This window comes from Phyllobates terribilis, unplaced genomic scaffold, assembly GCF_046119375.1.
Source record: "Phyllobates terribilis strain yellow unplaced genomic scaffold, ASM4611937v1 Scaffold_11__3_contigs__length_659146591, whole genome shotgun sequence".
NCBI lineage: Eukaryota > Metazoa > Chordata > Amphibia > Anura > Dendrobatidae > Phyllobates > Phyllobates terribilis.
In genome coordinates this window covers 479,027,166-479,047,257 of record NW_027362771.1, presented here as the reverse complement: position 1 = coordinate 479,047,257, position 20,092 = coordinate 479,027,166, and the positions used below count along the sequence as shown (strand labels likewise).

At 41.4% G+C, this 20,092-nt stretch overlaps 1 protein-coding gene across 1 annotated transcript in view; it reads right to left on the bottom strand.

Moving 5' to 3' along the window:
* Positions 1-2,644: 2,644 nt before the first annotated feature.
* HACD3 (3-hydroxyacyl-CoA dehydratase 3) overlaps positions 2,645-20,092 on the bottom strand; it is a 43,393-nt gene continuing 25,945 nt past the window's right edge. Inside the window, exons 5-11 of the mRNA XM_073653424.1 lie at positions 19,057-19,108; positions 17,902-18,012; positions 13,143-13,270; positions 8,801-8,913; positions 8,563-8,669; positions 5,802-5,933; positions 2,645-3,504 (exon numbers count right to left, since the gene is read on the bottom strand). Coding sequence (XP_073509525.1) covers positions 3,428-3,504; positions 5,802-5,933; positions 8,563-8,669; positions 8,801-8,913; positions 13,143-13,270; positions 17,902-18,012; positions 19,057-19,108 — 720 coding nt within the window. The 3' untranslated portion in view covers positions 2,645-3,427. The remainder of the gene's footprint in view (positions 3,505-5,801; positions 5,934-8,562; positions 8,670-8,800; positions 8,914-13,142; positions 13,271-17,901; positions 18,013-19,056; positions 19,109-20,092) is intronic.

The window sequence follows — 20,092 nt, the reverse complement described above, 5'->3', positions numbered from 1 at the left end:
AGGAAGACCCCACTTCTTACCCCGAGACATAAAAAAGCCAGGCTGGAGTTTGCCAAAACTTACCCGAGAAAGCCTAAAACGTTTTGGAAGAATGTTCTCTGGTCAGATGAGACAAAAGTAGAGCTTTTTGGGAAAAAGCAGCAACAGAGTGTACAGGAAAAAAAAAGAGGCATTCAAAGAAAAGAACATGGTCCCTACAGTCAAACATGGCGGAGGTTCCCTGATGTTTTGGGGTTGCTTTGCTGCCTCTGGCACTGGACTGCTTGACCGTGTGCATGGCATTATGAAGTCTGAAGACTACCAACAAATTTTGCAGCATAATGTAGGGCCCAGTGTGAGAAAGCTGGGTCTCCCTCAGAGGTCATGGGTCTTCCAGCAGGACAATGACCCAAAACACACTTCCAAAAGCACTATAAAATGGTTTGAGAGAAAGCACTGGAGACTTCTAAGGTGGCCAGCAATGAGTGCAGACCCGAATCCCATAGAACACCTGTGGAGAGATCTCAAAATGGCAGTTTGGAGAAGGCATCCTTCAAATATCAGGGACCTGGAGCAGTTTTTCAAAGAAGAATGGTCTACAATTCCAGCAGAGCATTGTAAGAAACTCATTGATGCTTACCGGAAGAGGTTGTTCGCAGTTATTTTGGCTAAAGGTTGTGCAACCAAGTATTAGGCTGAGGGTGCCAATACTTTTGTCTGGCCCATTTTTGGAGTTTTGTGTGAAATGATCAATGATTTGATTTTTGCTTCATTCTCTTTTGTGTTTTTTCCTTGCAAGCAAATTAAATGAAGATAATAAGACCAAAGAATTTGTGATTGCAATCATTTTCAGGAAGAAACTGAGTATTATCTGACAGATTTGCAGGGGAGCCAATACTTTTGGCCACCACTGTAGATTCTCTCTCTGACTACTATATTCTGTATGGCCAAGATGCTCCAGTGGTCATTACAGCTCATTTTACATGGTCAACCTCTATCTCTTGGGCAGGTGGCCCATGTGCCATCACAACACATCTGTAGAACCAAAACCTGGTCCTCAAAGTTCACTTTTGAGAAACACTTTATATTGCATGTCTATGCTTCAGAGTGCTTCATTATGGTTCCCCAAACTAATGGGAGCATGAATAAGTCGGGTTGCAGTATTGAGGCTGTATATGTTTTACCTTGAAATGCTGCAGCATTTCAGGGAAAACTTACTTTGAAGACTCAGTTGACTAGTCTGAGGCCAATTATCAGAGGCTTCTAACCTCACCACTCCCCCGGACTAACCGGTCTCTCACTTTGGATGTGCATTAGGATAGACCAGTCAGTCAGAGATTGGGGCAGGGAGAATCCGCCAGGGACCTGTCTCGGCCCAGTCATCCAAAACACAGACATCAGCCAGCCTTTCAAAGCAAGCTTTCACCCATTTACCACCTTGGGTTTTTGCTCCCAGTCTTCCCAGAGCCATAACATTTTATTTTTTTGGGTCAATATAGTCATTTGAGGGCTTGTTTTTTTGCAAGAAGAGTTGAATTTTTTTCCAGTACACACTATGGTAAAACCAATGGTCTCATTCAAAAGTACAAAGTGAAATTGCAAAAAAAAGTGCAATTCTACATTTTTTTTTGTACCATATTCAATAAATGCTAAAACTGACCTGCCATTATGATTCTCCAGGTCATTACGGGTTCGTAGACACCAAACATGTATAGCCCTGCTGTGTGTAGCAAAAATGCTCATCTGCTACGAACACCAATCGCTGGGCGGCGATCATAGCATCCCGTCAATGACAGCCGCAGGGATCTCCTGGAGACCCCGGGTTGTTATGCCAACCCATTAGAGACCCACGGTCCTGTGACATGGGCACTGATGGGCGGGATTAGTGATGCGCTTCTGGCGCGGCCATGTTAAATGCTGCTGTCGTAGATTCATTTAACATGTTAACAGTCGTGAGTGGATCGCGATTCCACCCGCGGCTGTTAGGGGCACAATTACCTCCAATTAGAAATGTAGTATAGTTTTTCTGATTCTCTATGTCTCTTTCCTCATGTGCAGGCGTTGCAGGACCTTAGGTATCCATGGTTACGACCACTTATATAGTGATAGTTAGCTAGTTGCTAGTGGTTGTAACCATGGATACCTAAGGTCCTGCAACGCCTGCACATGAGGAAAGAGACATAGCGAATCAGAAGAACTATACTGCATTTCTAATTGGAGGTATTTGCTAATATTATTACACCCAATACATATTAGGATAGGATCTTAGAGATGGGAACCCCCTTTAAGGCCTCTTTCACATGTTCAGTACTTTAAATCAGTATTTGTAATCCAAAACCAGGAGTGGGTATAAAATGCAGAAGTGGTGACGTGTTTCTATTATACTTTTCCTCTGACTGTTCCACTCATGATGTTGGCTTACAAATACCGATGTAAAATACCAATAGTGTGAACGTGGCCTAAGCGTTTCAGAGTAAGACATACACAGCTGCATTAACAGAGCCCGTCACTCTGATGAAACGTGTTCATGCATGGAGAGCTGCGTATACACACCACGTGTCATAGGGAGAGCATATAATAATAGGATGTTATTGTGTGCTGCTATACACCCTTCATATATATTGTCTTTCAATGGGAATCATCATTTCAATAGAATTAAATCTGCTACAGTAAAAATCTCATTTCTTTATTATACACACATATTCCATGTATCCATAATCCAGCAAGAACACATAGGCGACTCTGGTGGCACAGCACCACATGCCTCCGGATGCAGGTAATAAACCATTATTTGGACGGCAGCTTTTATATATTGCCAGAAATACTTTAGTACTACAAAATAAATCATTGAATTCATCTCTTAAATACAGATTCAGAACCTGCTGATGCTAATTTAGGTAGTCAGATTCATAAGCCAGTTGTGCCATGCTTTGTGGTAGGGAATGTTAATAGGGACCTTTAGGTGTCTCATGGAATATTTATATCCCCACAGCAATAGTTGGTGATACTATATATTTCATTACCTCTAGAGGTGTCAGTGACAATTGGTCTCCATTCCTAGTACTGTGAAGGTGATGGATGGTATAGAGCAAAGGTCTAAAAATACAGATAACGCTGGAAAGTGACGCAAAACACATCCCAAAATTTACTTTGGACTCGGTGTGCCTTATTCAATTCAATGGCTCCATCATGGGGACGTCTGAATCCCATTTTTTGGGGGGGGGGATTCAGATGGAAGCACCAGTCAGAGACACGAACACACTGCAAAATGCAATGTGAACAGGCCCGAAGAAATACACTTAAGTCATTTGTTCCCAGCAAGGAAAACAAAAAGAAAAAAGGATGGAAGGGGGAAAGGTGAAAGTAAAAAAAGAGAAAAAAAAATCACAATAGAAGAATTTTAAATAATTCCTTATTCCAGCAATTTAGAAAAAAAAACTGACAGACATCAACGCATCTTCTTCTGCCGACTTCCCAAACGTCTGCGTCTTTGTTTGAGCAAGTGACGGAAGTTGATGACAAGTCCTGTAATAGAATAAAGGATTCAATTATTTTTCATTTTTATAATTTTCTTTTTAGACAAATGAAGAAAAGAATATTTGTATTACTATAAAACCTCAAATATTCACGTCAAGCAACCTATTGTTCTAACTTTTTGCATAAACCAGTATGTGAATAGATAAATCTTTATTAGCGTTGCTACTACTGCTGAAAATCTATATTCTAGTACATTATGCCTGTAAGGAAGAAAACTATTTAGTGCTTTAGGCAGAGAAATTCTTCCTGTCCTTAGCCTTGATGCCTGTAGCACACTGCTACAGCTCCTGACATGCTAGAGGTTCTGAGATTGAACCCCAAGAAAGACCACACTTCAAGAAAAGCAAATCATTAACCAGTTAAAAGGTATCTCATGAGCACAGACAGATACTGGGGGCTTCTCCTTCAATGTCCTTGTGTATGATGAGACTTGTGGATGATCCAGAATTATAGTTTGTACACGACCATGAAAGCTGGACATGGGAAGCTGCCCTTTATGGATAACATCTGGTTAAACATAAGTGGATGGATTTTTAAAGCTGTGCCATGGTATTATTTATAGAACCGGTTAAAAGTTTGAACACCCCTGTTCATGCAATGGTTTTCCTTGTTCTTATTGGAATGTGCACATGCTAGATTCAGACTGAAGGCAGCAAAACCACAAGGGAGCACATAAGGAAATATCGAGTAAAGAAAAATGTGAAACTAATAGAAATATGCATTAAATCTCACATTGCTCAAAGTAATCTAATGATCTCTTTATACCTCCTGGCCCTTCTCTCAAGCAGCTTCATCAGGTAGTCGGGTAGAATGGCTTCCAATGAACAGGAATGTCTTGTCAAGAGTTCATTTGTGGAATACTCGGCATTCAGAAAGTGTTTTGAACCATCAGGTGTGTTTCGCAGAGGGTGTGTTAGTACACAGTTCCATACAGGGCTATTCTACAACTGGTCTAAGCCAGAATATGGAAAGAACCACTCAATTAAGTAAAAAAGATGACAGTCCATCATTACTTTAAAGACATAACATCAAGTTTTTAACAATTTTTTGGTTTAACTGACCTTAAAATGCAGTCAAGAAAAACATCAATCTCTTTGATAAAATTGGCTTTTATGATGTCTGCCCCAGGAAAGGTAGACCAAGAATTACCTCTGCTGCAGAGGATAAGTTCATCAAAGTTACCAATCTCAGAAACTGCAAATTGACAGCACATTAGATAATAGCTCTCATAAATGATGCAGCGCCATGAAGTAGCAGATACATCTCAACTTCAACTGTCCAGAGGAGAACAAGAGAAGTAGGTATTTATGGTCAAATTGCTGCAAAGCCACTATTGAAGACTGCAATCAACAAGAGAATTGTTTGGGTTGAGCAACACAAGGGATGGACATTAAATCAGAGGAAATCTGTACTGTGGTCTGAGGAGTTAAAGTTTGGTATGCAAAGCACACATGGTCAGCATGGCTTCCACAGCATTCTACACTGACATGCCATCGCATCTGGTTTGTAATTTGTGGTAACAACATTTGTGTTGCAACAGGACAATGACCCAGAACACACCACCAGGCTATCTGACCAAGTGGAGAGATGGAGTGTTGCGTCAGATGACATGGCCTCCACAAAAACCCGACATCAACCAAATAGAGATGGTTTGGGACACTCATTTCTATATGCGTTCTTTTGTGGTTTTGCTGCTTTCAGCCTGAACGTACAATGTGCACATTAAAATAAGAGCAAGGAAAACCATTTTATGAACACGTGTCTGAACTTTTGACCGGTACTGTGCATTTGGATGTGCAATCGCTCAGACAGCCAATGTCTGGTTCCATGCTGTGAGACACTGCACTTTAGGAGCATTGTGTGCAGAATAGTGACCCAGGTGATCGAGTCAGATGAACAAAAATCCACAGCAACAGTCAGTCAGGTGAAACGGTGCCAAGTACAGCGTAAAAACATTACATAATAAAATTAGTGATGATGATGACGTCCTCACAACAGCCTTTTTGATCTTTGAGGGACAAACGCTAAAAAGAAATAAATATAATAAAATAATACATATAACATAGTTTCTTTAACCTCTCTCTTCCATCAATTAGTATCAAAATGAAGAATATACGTAAAAACCTGCATTAGTCACAAACTGAAAAATCATGTCAATACACCAAGAAATAAAAAAGGTACAGCTGTTAAACTAACGCAAACAACTAAGCTATGTTTGGTCGAGCCCAAAATATTCTTGGCCTCAGTCGTTAAGGCTAAAAATAAAAAGTGGAAAAAGAACTTGCCTACAAATAAGATCCCCAGGTAGATGGAAAGGAAGATGGAGAAGCTGATGTTTATATTCAGAGGTGATGGGAGATGAAGGCCAAATATCCCAGTCTCCGTAAATATAGGCATTGACAGGAAGACACAAACAGCTGAGGGAGAAGAACCAAAAGTTAGGATCACATTCACATAAGCATCGGCTATCACATTGGATAATCAGCAATCAATAGGATCACAGCAGCAGAGATCTCTAGGGTCCTAGAACCCCTTCCCATCAAATCCACAATATGCACCAACAACATGTTGCACAATTTAGGTCAGGATTTCCAAGGATTGGAGACAAACTACCTCCATGCTTTTTCCAATTCAGGAATCGTGAGAAGCTCCAAATTATCCACTTATGGAATTTTCTGACATCATTTCAGCTTAATCTCCCCTTTAAATGGAATTCATCGCCTCAATTTTCCAATTAAAACCAGATACTAAAATATATTTTTTAAATCAGTTTTTATTTTTGGTTTCTAGATTTAAAAAGAAAAATCACTTGTGTCACTATATTCTGCCATATTTTTGCCTATTGATGAAGCTGCATTAGGGCTTAGTTTTTGCAGGGCGAGTTTTAGGTTGAATTAGTACAATTTTGGGGTACATACAATGTTTTGATAAACGATCATTACATTTTTTTTTGAAGTGACAAACAAAATACCACTGTCTGTTATTAATTTTATTTACACATACATGGCCGGCAGACATGACATATATCTATATCATGCCCACAACCTGCAATGCTTGTTAAAGCGCCACTACAGCGTTTTTTTTTGTTATTTAATTCGCCTACCCACTGTGTCATACTCACCTGCAGCCGCCTTCATCAGTTTCCCCGCAGCTCCCATCTGTCTGCAGTGAAAAGTGACCTGCTCGTAGCTCCAGTGTTTCATGGAGTTGCGGAGGTCACTTTTCAATAGAAGTCTATGGGAGCCTCGTTCTAGTTCTCATAGACTTGCATTGAGAGCTTGTGACGTACTTTATGACTTCCCGCTGTCAGAAGTGGTGTCACAAGATGGCGCAGGGTGGTGAGGGGGGACGGACAGACTGACTGGAGTGGTGCTGAAAACCGGTGAAGATGCCTGAGGTTGAGTATATGACTGGGGGTTTATACTTAAAGCAGCACTCCAGCACTGAGAAAAAAACAAAACGCTGTAGTGGTGCTTTAAAAATGAAGCCTAGGAAGTTCAAACAGAACCTACAGTTTTACCACCTTGTACAGGGTGATTCAAATTGCTGTAACTTCTAAAAGACGATTTACCGTACTCAAATTTGGACTGTACATACCTTGGTTCATGAGAAACTGAAGCAGATGTTGAAAATGTCCACCGTTCGCAATCAAGCACGCCTGCATGAGCCTTTCCATATTGTTGAATGTATTCCGCAGGATGTCTAGGGTCATAGCCTGAATTTCTCACTGTATGTTTTCTCGGAGGCCTGTAATGTTCGTGGCTTGTTATTTTACACCCGTCCTTTCAAATGGCCCAAAAGGAAGAAAATCAGCCAGTGTTAAATGAGGCGATCATGGTGGTCACAGTCACTTGGAGATTAGTCTGTCAAAGAAGGCTTCAATCTCTGTTATGCTGACAACAGACGTGTGACACGTTCACCATCCTGTTGGAATAGCCCATTCTAATTTCCTCATCGTCCAGCTGATTGACAAAGGTTTGGAAGATTTCCATGCACACTGCTATTGTCACTGTTGTTTCAAAAAAAATATGGGGACATTTATGCACCGCCTGGAAATGGCACACCAAACGCCAACTTTTTCTGGCGGCATCTCATGAAGCGTGTGTAGGTTATCAGCTGTCTAAATACGGGTGTTCTGTGAATTGACATTGCCACATAGGTGAAACCAGGTTTTCTTCAGTGTACCAGGGAAAAGTCCAATAATGTTTTCTTTTTCAACAATGAAGGTCTGGAACTACTGACAATAAATTATTTTCTCTTGATCAGGCCCTTTCAATTCCTGGATGACAGTGACTCTGTACAGGCGAACACGACCTTTATTGGTCGCTCGTTGACATGTGGAATACGATATGCCTGTCTCCTGGGAAAGCCTGTACAATGATTTACATGGAGATGCCAGAAGTAGATGTTTCTTATCTTGAATTGTTTCCTCAGACATTTTCCGACATCCTCCATCAGGTCTATCCAATAATGTTCCTGTACGTTCCCGCTTATTCACCAATGACAGATTCCACGGTTTGGACGGTGGATTTCAATCTCCAAACTTATTTAGAGACTCACTTTGGCACCTCTTTAAGGACTCAGTTTTCCAGTAAGTTTTCACAATGAAAACACTATCCCCCAAACTATATCTGTACATTGTTAAACGAAGTAGGAATTCGGCAGGAGTGAAATGCAAGCCCCCCACAAACGGCCAACGCACAGAAAGGCGTGCAGCAAGTCTATCTCGTAGTGGAGACGACCGGCAGGGCGACAAGTCTATGAGACCAATGTCTGTGAGGTTCATTGCACACTCACGTCTCATGAGCCAAAGTATGCACAGTCCAAATTTCAGTACTATCTCTTTTAAAAGTCACGGCAATTTGGGTAAAGTAGTGAGTGAATGACCCTTTAATATGCCTACCGTCGATGAGGTGTATCGAGAGTAGGTGTATTTAGTTGCGGTTTCCCTCAAACAAAGTACATTTGAATTACTAGATATTGTAATAATAAGCAGTCGCATCAGAATTGATGTCTCTATGCCCCACCATTGCCCATATTACGTACCTTCTGAGAAAGCACCCAATGGGTAGACTGGAATCCAGATGGTGTACCTGATCCATGTAAGCAGCTTCCAATGCACATCTATGCAGGCCAGCATGTAGAATGGATACCTGGGGGGCAATGGAAAGTCAAGAACATCGGCTCACATGCAGGGTTTAAGGACTTTTGGTTTAACACTGGACAGGGGATAACGTATGACTTTGGGAATATCCCTATAATTAAATGAGATGAATAGACCTACCTGAAAATCTCGATGATGCTCCACAGATAAAACACAAAGAAGACCACTCCTTTGCTCTGCATTTCATCCAACTGGCCAAGAACGATAAAAAGTATGAAGTTTCTTCCTATCACCTAAAAAAAAAAAACACAGAGAAAGATGCTTGACAATTATACAGTGTAGTCCAAAAGGGGCAATATAGGAAGTATAGGCACACAGGTAAGACTGCTGCTGACAGATCCTCTTACAGGATCCTCCACAAAAAGCAAACAAAGGAAAAAAAACGCTAGAGACAAAACTGATGGCCAAAGCAGCTTTCACTTGCACTCCATTTAAGATGATCACACTAACGCATATTATTTTTTCTGCCAGAAGTAGCTACATGGGGACTAGTTAATAGATTCTTCCATTTTCTGACGGAAAAGTAAAATATTAGCCTCTTGCTTTGTCAAAGCACAGGCTTTACAGATCTCTCAATAAAGGCTGTTTTTTTTAAAGGATCATACATGTTCATGAGAGGATTGCGATTAATGACTAAAACTAAACCAGTACAAGAAACTTTCTGAAATACATGTGATGAGGTGCAATCTGGGCGCTTGGACCATGACCGACAGTGCCAAAGGGCTGCTCAATTAAGGAGAATCTGAGTTTCTATGGAAATTATCACTCCAATAACATTTTGCCTACGAGCTGCAGCGTGCAGGATGGACCGACGAGCTGCAGCGTGCGGGACGGACCGACGAGCTGCAGCGTGCGGGATGGACTGACGATGCATTAATAGGGAGGAAACAAGACCAGCACTGTTGGTACAAGTGGTCAGCAACCTATCCAAGGATTATAGGGCTGCCCCTTTAAGCTCACTTCACTTTATCCTCAACAACTTTATAAAAGCCAAGACAAATTTGTAGGATCAATTTTCATACAGATCCCAATGACTTCACTGATAATGGACTACTACATCCTTGCCTTCAAAAAATGCTGAAACCTGCAGGAAACTTTAACGTGTGGTCAGACTCTTAGGCTATGTGCAGACTGTGAGTTTCTACTGCGTTTTTTCCACACGGAAATGCACCAAAAATGTTAGGTAATCCGTCTGGGAGCTAATGCAATGACAATCCTGATGTGCTGTGCACATGATGCGAAATTTTCCGCTCAGGATTGTCATTGCGTTTAAATCCGCAGCATGTCCATTCTTTGTAGCGTTCCCGCCCACTGACTACAATTGAAAAGCAGCAAACCCACAGGTATAAATATATTTGCGGATTTGCTCCGGTTGTTTGCTGAGTATTTGACTGACTAAATCCAAGTCAATGGATCAAAAAAGCACAAAGAATGGTACCCGGGCCGGGAAAGAAGACTACTTCTCCCATCATCCGACCGCCGCTCCCGCTGATAATAGTCGGCGTCTGTGCGTGCGGTGTAAAAAAAACAAAACAAAACTAAAAATCTATATTAAAATAAAAAAGAACAACACTTTATTCTCACCTGTCCGGAGTCCTCCCGATGTCCCCCGGCGGTACACTGACGCGCTCGCTCCTGGAAGTGTACATCGCTGCCCTGCCGAGTTCACCAGAGTTCATCAGCTGGAGATCAGCTGAGAGCTCCGGGACCTCACTTTACGGCACCGATGTTGTGTGGGAATTCTCACGAATTTTCCCACCAACACTGATGGCACTGGGTTCACCAGAGATGATCTTCAGCTGATGAACTCAGGTGAACTCAGCCCCAGCAGCACAGCAATGTACACTGACAGGAGTGATTACACTCCTGTCAGTGTATAGTGCTGTCTTCTACAGTAGTCACATCAGTGGTAGATGTGTCAGCTGTAGAAGTGACCCTGATCGCCGTGAGACACTTGGATTAAGTCATGATGGCGGACGGTGAGGGATATGGCTGTTGTTGTTGTTTTTTTTTTTTTTTACAGGAGACGAGGGATTCGGGGATTAGGAGAATAAAAAAAATATGAAAACAGTGTGTCATTTTATTTCAATAAAACACTTTATTCTGGCCGTGTCTTTATTGAAAAAGCGTCAAACCCCTTTACTACAGGATTAGTAATGGGGGCGTCTTATAGACTAGCCTTCCCTGGCTATTAATATCAGCCCGCAGCTGTCTGTTTAGCCTTTTTTGGTTAGATTTTATAGGTGGACCTTATGTCAAATTTTTTCTGAGGTCCCTCTGTAATCTAGCCAGTAAAGGCTAAGCAAACAGCTGTGGGCTGTTATTAGTAGCCAAGGAACATTTTTGGCTAATGGCTCTTTCCCTGGCTACTAATATCAGCTCCCAGCTGTCGGCTTTCCCTCTACTGGCTATGAAAATGAAGAAGGAGCCCACGCCATTTTTTTCTAATATTAGGCTATGTGCCCACGATCCGGACGTAGCAGCGCTTTGGACGCAGCATATTTTTATGTCCAAAATGCTGCGTTCTATTGAACACAGGTAAATCCACATGTGTTCACTGAACCATGTGGATTTACTGCATTCAATACATTCTAGTGGTCAAATTTCTGTTGCGGAGACTAGCGACTCTGCAAGAGAATTTGACATGCTGCGGTCCTGAAAGATGCGCCGCATGTCAGTGTCCACGGGTGATCCACACCTTCAGATGCACGCATAGTGGACATGGAATTTCTGGAAATCCCATCCACTTTGCTGTAACATCTGGACGTTGCGGGTTTGACGCTGCATAAATACGCAGCTTCAAACCTGCTGTGCCTCCTGATCGTGGCCGCATACCCAAAGTCACCCGCAGCATGCCAATTTCTGTAGCGGAGACACTAGTCTCCGCTGCAGATTTTGACCAATTGAAACTTCATTATATGCGGTGGATTCACATGTATTGACAACAAAAGTGCGGCATCAGAATACAGCGTTTTGGACACAGCAAAAATACGCTGTGTCCAAAGCGCTGCTGGTTGCTGATTGGGGGGACATAGCGGCTAACGAAACAGCTGTGAGCTGCTATTAATATGACAACATGTTTGCCTAATGGCACCTTCCTAGGCAAAAAATTGCAGCTCTCAGCTGATCCCAGAAATGGCATGAGTGGAAATGCTAATGAGATTGAGTTTATTGGATTAGCTGACATCTAGCCCTTTTGTTTTGTGATGACAAGGTGTCAATCAGACCCTTTCATTACTACACCTAAGTAAACTAAAGTAAAGAGTTAAATAAACACACACACAGTAAAACACTTTATTTGAAATACAACAGACACATTCTTTATTCATTTAAATTAACCAATATACTCACCCCAGGTCTGATGGTAATCCAAGGGTTAAAGCGATGTCCCAAGTTTCTTTTTTCAAATATCTTTATTTAGCTCCAAAAAGCATTCATTGATGTACAAAAACGCATCAAAAAATGCATTAAAAAATGCATTTTTTTCTGCATTTTTCCTGCCAAGAGATGCAGAAACGCTGCAGAAATTTCTGCAATCAAATCCTGAACGTGTGCATATAGCCTTAGAATTATCACATATCCAGTAATCTGAGCATTACCAAAGAGACTTTCATTTTGTTAATTTGCATTGTCATGGGATTCACAGATTCTACATGTAAAAATCAAAGACAGAAACATAATAAGCAAATACCCTGCAGTAAATAAACAGCAATAGGGCATGAAAATAATATAGGGTACTTAGTTAATATAATTTTGATCACAATAATGCAAAAGCCATCCAACCACATAAGGGTGACCCTTTTAGGTACAGTCCCTAATAGGGTCACCATCATGTGGTGGGATGGCTTTTGCATTATTGTGATCAAAATTATATTAACTAAGTACCCTATATTATTTTCATGCCCTATTGCTGTTTATTTACTGCAGGGTATTTGCTTATTATGTTTCTGTCTTTGATTTTTTTCTGTTTAGTGGCCAGGTGTGAACATGCACGCCAGATTTCTAGGTTCTTTTATGTGATCTACACGTGATGCAAGAAGGTCTTGATAGAGTCATTGGCTATACACATGCAGCTCAAGTATGGAGACAAAACACACCATGTTCTGAATAAAATCTAACATGATACCATAGGTTATATGGGCTGTTCCTTATAATAGATGATTAAAATCATATTGATGGGGGTCCGACACATTCAAAGAAAGGTTTACATCCGGCTGCCGCTGGAGCCAATTACTAATCAATGGGGTGCTGGGTATCAGACCCCCACCTCCCCCAATCATATAATCAATGGCTTATCCTAAGGAAAGGACATAAATATCAATATACGTGGACAACTCCTTTAAAACTACCTTCAAGAGGTATACACAGGAGTCTCTCTTGTATACCCCGGATCCTTTGTCTCTGACAAATGTACTATACTTGTAGCGCTGGCCATGTATCACTGCAGTCGTGCTTATAATACCTGGATCAATGCTGGCACAATTCCTGTTTTCACCAATCCTATTAAGGGATTTATAATTTCCAAAACAGCCAGAGTCTGGCAGAAATACATCATGTCCGCCATAGTGTGAAACGTGTCATAAAACGAGTCTGAAAGCAGAGACAGAATAGCCGGGATTAATCACATGCTGCAAGTTTACAATAAGGAATAACGAAGTTGAATGAAAGCAGAAACTCTAATATAGCCGAATGGGCAGACCCATATACAATACTCACACATTATAATACATGTATTATACACATCCGCTGCTGCTCAATTAATGCACAAAGGAATGGATTTCCTGCATATTCCCCATTATTTGCTAGCACCTCTAGAATTTACATACTTAATATATTCAATTAATTAGCCAGTAATCACAGGTTACACCAGCACTAATAAAATATTCCAATCGTCCAACCTTTCCATGGCTGCAGTTCATATCTGTAACAATGCTAATACTTTACTTTCTTCCTAGTAGCTGGGTCTCTGCAAGGACAATCTGTATTCTCTGAGAGGCAGAAAAAAAAATAAAAAATCAATGGCTTTTTGAGACATAAGGTGATTTCCAAAATACCTTTCCTGCCAGTACTGGCATTGGCTTCTGGCCATAATGAGCATGAGGTGAGGAAGGAGAGTTCATCGGCTATACCCTCTCGTTGCCACAATACTGATTGCACAGGAGTGATGGACACTTAATGCCCCTCCACCAGTTACGACACTTAACTACATTCAAGAAGCACACAAATATTGGACGCTGCGCTCTGTAATTGTGAAGTGTTCTCCAGGATACTGGATTGTAGAACGATGGGACACATTACACTCTTCTCCCTCAATGGGATGCTTACTTCCTTCAGCCATTCTTTCCCGTTTGTGGTGCTGTCATTTTAAAAAACTTCCAGCAGGTCACATCATAGAAGGAGGTCAGAAGTATTGGTGGAGTTCAAATTGACGAGACCCCCTCAAACGGCTGTAATGAAGGGCACTGAGCTGAGCTCTGCTTCTTTCGTTGGCGTCAGAGAAAGTGCTTTTCCCTTCCCAACCAAAACTCATCTTACATCAATAATTTTTTTTTTTTAATGAGAGTGACACTTTACATCGGCGCTATATGACAGTTAAAGGGAATCGCCAGGTTTTTGCGATGTAATCTGAGAGCAGAATTATGTAGAGGCAGAGACCCTGATTCCAGCGACATATAACTTAATAGGCTGCTTGCTGTAGCTTTGATAAAATCCCTGTTTTCTCTGCTGCAGATCTACCAGTCCTCCGAATGTGGAGCTCTGTATAACCCCATCCCCAGCACTGATTGGCAGCTTTCAGTGTATCCTGTGCAATGACAGAGAGCTGCCAATCAGTGGTGAGGGCAGGGTTACACAGAGCAGGAGGACTACATGGCACGAAACAACTAGTCCTCTAGTGATAATCTCCTGATGATAAAACACCAATTTTATTGGAAACTACAACAAGCAGTCCAGTAAGTGACCCATCACTACAATCAGGGTCTCTGCCCCTACATCATGCTGCTCTAAGATTAAATAGCAAAAACCTGATGAGATTCCCTTTAAGGGTTTGACTCAGCCACTTATTTAATACTAGCCATCAAGCAATCAACTGATTGCTCCAGTATTGACTTCAGAAACCAGTGTCAAGAATAACAGATTCCTGGCAGCAGATGGGAAATGTAGTACTACGTCATTCTAATGTAGCAGATGAATGGGCTAGGGTCACCATCATGAGATCCACTCAGTGTAAGTGCCCCTTACTATTGCTCACTGTGGTGGTCTGACCCGCTAAGAAGAGAGAACCATGTTCATTTCATTGGAGTTCAGTTTAGATTGTTGACAGCTGTCATATTGTGTTTAGGTCACTTGATGCTGTCCACCCAATTAAGGACTATATTATAAGAGAATGTAGAAATCAAAATGCATTGTCAGGTTTTTCAGTTCCCCTAACTGGGAAGACTGGTAATAAGCTGTTTTGCACCTAGCTATTATCAATATTCATTCATAAAAATGGCCTTAAAGTGAGTCTGTGACCAGACTTCATAATACAATTTGCATATAAATTAAATAGACCACTAAAACTTTATGAGACTGGTGTATGTTTAAAAATTTATGTTACAGAGGCAGTATAATATTGATAATAAGATGAGCATTTTATGAGTACAGCTATAGAATTAAATATCTCACAAATCAAATTGTCTTCAGTCTCTGGTCACTGATCCTGACTGATCGCTGCAGCTTGAGCTGAGCAGTGAGAGATCTCAGCAGAGAGGAGAGACACAGAGGTGGAGAGCAGCCATTTGTCATGTAGTAATGCTTATTGGAGTCATTTATTTATTATGTTTTGCTTATATAGCACCATCAAATTACACGGCACTTTACAGACATTATCATCGCTGTCCCCATTGGGGCTCACAATCTAGATTCCCTATCAATTAGTCCTATTAGACCTATTAGACCAAACAATTAAGGGCGCGCCCATAAATCAAAATAACCTACAATGGAGTACTAGCCAAGATGGTGTACCTCAATTTTTTAAGCATGGTCTGAACAGCACTAATGCAGCACAGAACGCAAATATTCAATGATCATATATACCATAGTGTGTTTGTGTCATGGCTGTGCTGTATGTTTTACAATATACAAATAGTCATATGAGTGAGGATATTGACCAAAATGTATAGAGCAACCTCCCTGTCAAGTTCCTTTTAATAGCTGTGCAAGTACACCTAGAAGAATTGATGCTGCTCTGAAGGAAAGGGCGGCCACACTGAATATCGCTGTCATTCAAATTTATCTTTTGTTCATTCACTTTGCATTTAATTACTTGTTAAAAATAAACTATTAACACTTCTATTTTTGAAAGCATTCTTACTTTGCAGCATTTATTTTCCACGTTTGCATTGTATTGTATACAATTCTATTATATACACACACACGTGTGTTTAGCTGATCATTATGTGATGCTCAGCCATGCGTTTTATCATGTGCTCGGCCTCATGAATTTGTGCGTTATTCTCAGGCTTGTACTTCATCATTTTTCAGATTTCTTTATGTGCAGGTGACTCGGCTGAGCTCCATGTACATGATCATCACCGTTTATTCCTTAGTATTAATTTTTATTTTTTTTTTTAATTCCCGGAACACCGATCAGCTATGCCTCACTATGGCAATAGTTAATGTTTAAGGATTATCATTTCACCTGCTAATAATATGTTCTCAATTTTTAGATTGTCAAAAAAACAACTTTTTTTTTCGCTTCACCCCTAACATAGCTCCTAGACAGCTATACACACTGGCTGCTTCTCCTCCTACATCCTTGGGCCTGGTATTCATTTTTTTCAGCACTTTTTTCTCTTATATTTGATTGCTATTCTCCATTCTAATAGCTGTGGCGATATATTTTCTATTTTGGTTTGGGAGCTCTCCTCCTTCTTGGACTCATTGTGATCTCGGTAGGTCACATTATGATTTGCAAATTGAACACTTTGTGTGCAAAATATGATACTCGATATTTCTGGTTGATCTATGATCACATCATGAAGGACAGGTTCACACGAGTGTAGAAAAAGTCGTTCAGAGTTTCATCCAGAAAAGTGGGATGATTTTTGTCACTTGTATACAATCCGTTTCTTCACAGCAGCGGCTATTAATCACTTCCAGAAGCATTTACAGTTTCCCGTGTTACAGAATTGCAAAGTATCCATAAAAATCAGATGCTATACTGTGGCTCCATATGGCATCCGATTTTTACGCACCCATAGACTTGAATGGGCGAGTCAGACTTACAGAAGAAACTCGTGCATGCTGAAATTTTTTTCACAAGCAGATCCGGTTAGTGAAAAAAATATACGGTATATATCAGTCATCTGCACTGCCCCATTGGATAACTTTGGGGCAAGTGCTGTCCGTTTTTTTTCACAACTAACTCTAGGACTGAAAATATGGTTGTGTGAACAAGCCCTTATTGTATAATTCAGGCCCTTTTTGAAGGGAAATCTTGCTATTTGTAGTATAGAGATCACTTATTTGCTGGTTGTCCAAGATATAATAAGAACTAATAAAAACACACGGGCGCTCACTATAAGCCCTGTGCGAGTACAGGTTATGTAGACAAGCTACTGGTAGAGAGGTGAGCGACTACCTCAGAGATGTGTGACGTCACCAACTCCTGGCTACGGAGTCCTGTTGCGGCCAAGAAACCTATGCGTTTCGAAGGAATCCAGTTCTTCATCAGGTGATGCCTCTCAAGTACGTGCTTTTTAGGGTTTCCAGGGATGCTACCGGCCGGAGCACCCTGTGTACCACCAACTAAAAATACAGGATTTACCAGGAGACCCTCTCACAATGGATTCAAAGCATCCAGGCAGCAAATTAATGGACTTTTAGATGACTTAACCCAGAGTTCAGGCCCGCAGTAAGTGAAAATCCTCAGGACTTGTATTGGCTGAATGCCATTGTGAATTGCTCTCTAGGGCTCCATTTTAGCATTACCTGGTGGCTGTTCTCCATTTTTAAAGTGTTGGTTTGTGCTCTGCTGGCACCTCCCTTTTGGGTGCTATGGGTGGTGCCCACCTGTCTTGCGACAGAGAAAGTCTCATAGCTATGGTCAGCATTAGTATAAGCTGCGCTTTACCAACCTGCCTAGAGTAGGTTTAGGGGTTCTTTATGGGGGTGGAGGGGCTTTTAGATTGCTTGTTTGTATCAAGTTAGGGTAGATTGTAAAACCGATGCTTGCCCACCTTTTCCCAAAATGAAGAGTCGGACAGTCATATTGACAAATATCCAGGAGAACCCCAGGAACTGGACAAGATTATACATGAACAGGTATCCTCGCTTCAAGTAGAGGAAAGCTGGTGGGAAGAAAAAAGGAACAGATGATAAAAATACAACACAATGGACGGGTTATAATGGATAAAAGGTAACGTTTCTCCTTGTGGAGAGTGACATTCCGGCTCTGTCAAGGTAAGGAGGCTTATTCGCTGTGCAATGCTCCTCTGGGAAATTGCCTCTTCAGAGAAAAAGAAACACCGTGTCTGCAAATTGACATTCTGATTTGGCTTTTATCTTCAGTCATATTGCACGACTTGTTAAAGGGTTGATTGTGACTTGTAGGATTGCTGCTTCCAATAGGTGGCGCTATAGAGTTCGAGTTCTCTTTTTCTCTGAAGAGGCAATTTGCATAATGGATAAAAGAAAGCAGCAGACATCATGCACCCTGCATTGTCTTTGGGATTAAAGGGGATATGTCAGCAGGTTTTTGCCATCTAATCTGAGAGCAGCAAATGTAGAGACCCCGATTCCAGAGATATGTCACTTACTGGGTTGCTTGCTGCATTTCTGCTCAAACTGGGATGTTTTTTTTTAAATCAACAGGAGATTATCACTAGAGGAGGTAGTCCTCCATATTTGTGAGCTTTGTGTAACCCTGCCCCATCACTGATTGGCAGCTTTCTGTGTACACTGTGCATAGGCAGAAAGGTGCCAATCAGTGGTGTGGGTAGGGCTATACAGAGCTCAGCATTCAGAGAACTGAAAGATCTGCAGGAGATAAAACGGTGAACAAAACGGCAACAAACCGCCCAGTAAGTGACATCACTGGAATCAGGGTCTCAACCCCTACATCATGATGCCTTCAGATGGGGTAGGAAGAACCTGGTGACAGATTCCCATTAAGTTCAGAGGTCACATCTCAATCTGCCAGTTTCCTGTCATACAACTGTCTATATGGAGGGTCACTGAACAGAACAGGAAAGGAAAACCAACAGAACTAATCTCCCATTTCCTGCCAGTATCTGGGGCTGTGGTCATTTTCTCTTCACCAGAACTGCCAGCAAAAGTTGGCAGGGAGGAAGTGACAGTGGCTAAACATTTACATTGACTCCTTCAGGACTTACGATCTTCTCGCACTCTAGATTCTGTCCGGATTTTTGATATTCTCTCTTCTTCCTGAAAAATAAAGGCAAAGCAGAAATAAACCTTATGCATGATCATGCTTCTCAGACTGTAAGATTTGCATAGGACTGGACATACCATCAATCACTCCATTGTAAGCATTTGCTATTTATCAAAAGTATGATATGGACCGGTCCAGACACCACCAATAAAACCAGGAGTTATGGCCAGCAGCAGAGACCACTACAGGATAATTTAATACTATAAGGCTGTGTGCCCACGTTGCGGATTACAAGCGTATTTGATGCGGAATTTCCGCAGCGGAAATGCTTGTAAAACGCTTGTCAATCCGCACCCCATGGTCACCAATGAGAATCCGCAAGTTCTATGCCCATGCTGCGGATTTTTCCACAGCGTTTTTGATGCGCACAAAAATCCGCAGCATCTCCATTAATTTTGCGTTTCTGCATGCGGAATTGCCTTTTCAATGTAATAAAAAACGCAAGGCAATTCCGCATGTGGAATAAGCACGAAAAACGCTTGCGAAATTCCGCATGGGTTTTTCTGGGCAAGGAGAAGCGGAAATGAAGCGCAAATTTTCCGCTTCAATTCCGCAACGTGGGCACATAGCCTTAGTGGGCATTAAAAAAAATGGATCATAATTAGTGTTGAGCGAGTATGTTCTGTTCCGAGTATGCTCGGGCCGAGCTCCGAGTATTTACAGCTGCTCGGTGATAAGGTTAAATCGCTCCCGTGTGCAAGATTTGCAACTGTTTGACAGCTTTATTACATGTGAGGAATGTGTAAGAAATAGACATTCCTCCCATGTAATAAAACTGTCAAACAGTCGCAAATCATGCACACGGGAGCGATTCAACCATATCACCGAGCAGTTGTAAATACTCGGAGCTCGGCCCGAGCATACTCGCCGAAAGGGTTAACAGAACATACTCGCTCAACACTAATCATAATGCATCACGTGAATCATCTGGGTCTGCGAGAACCACTCTAGCTCATGGACAGTGGTCATAAACAGTA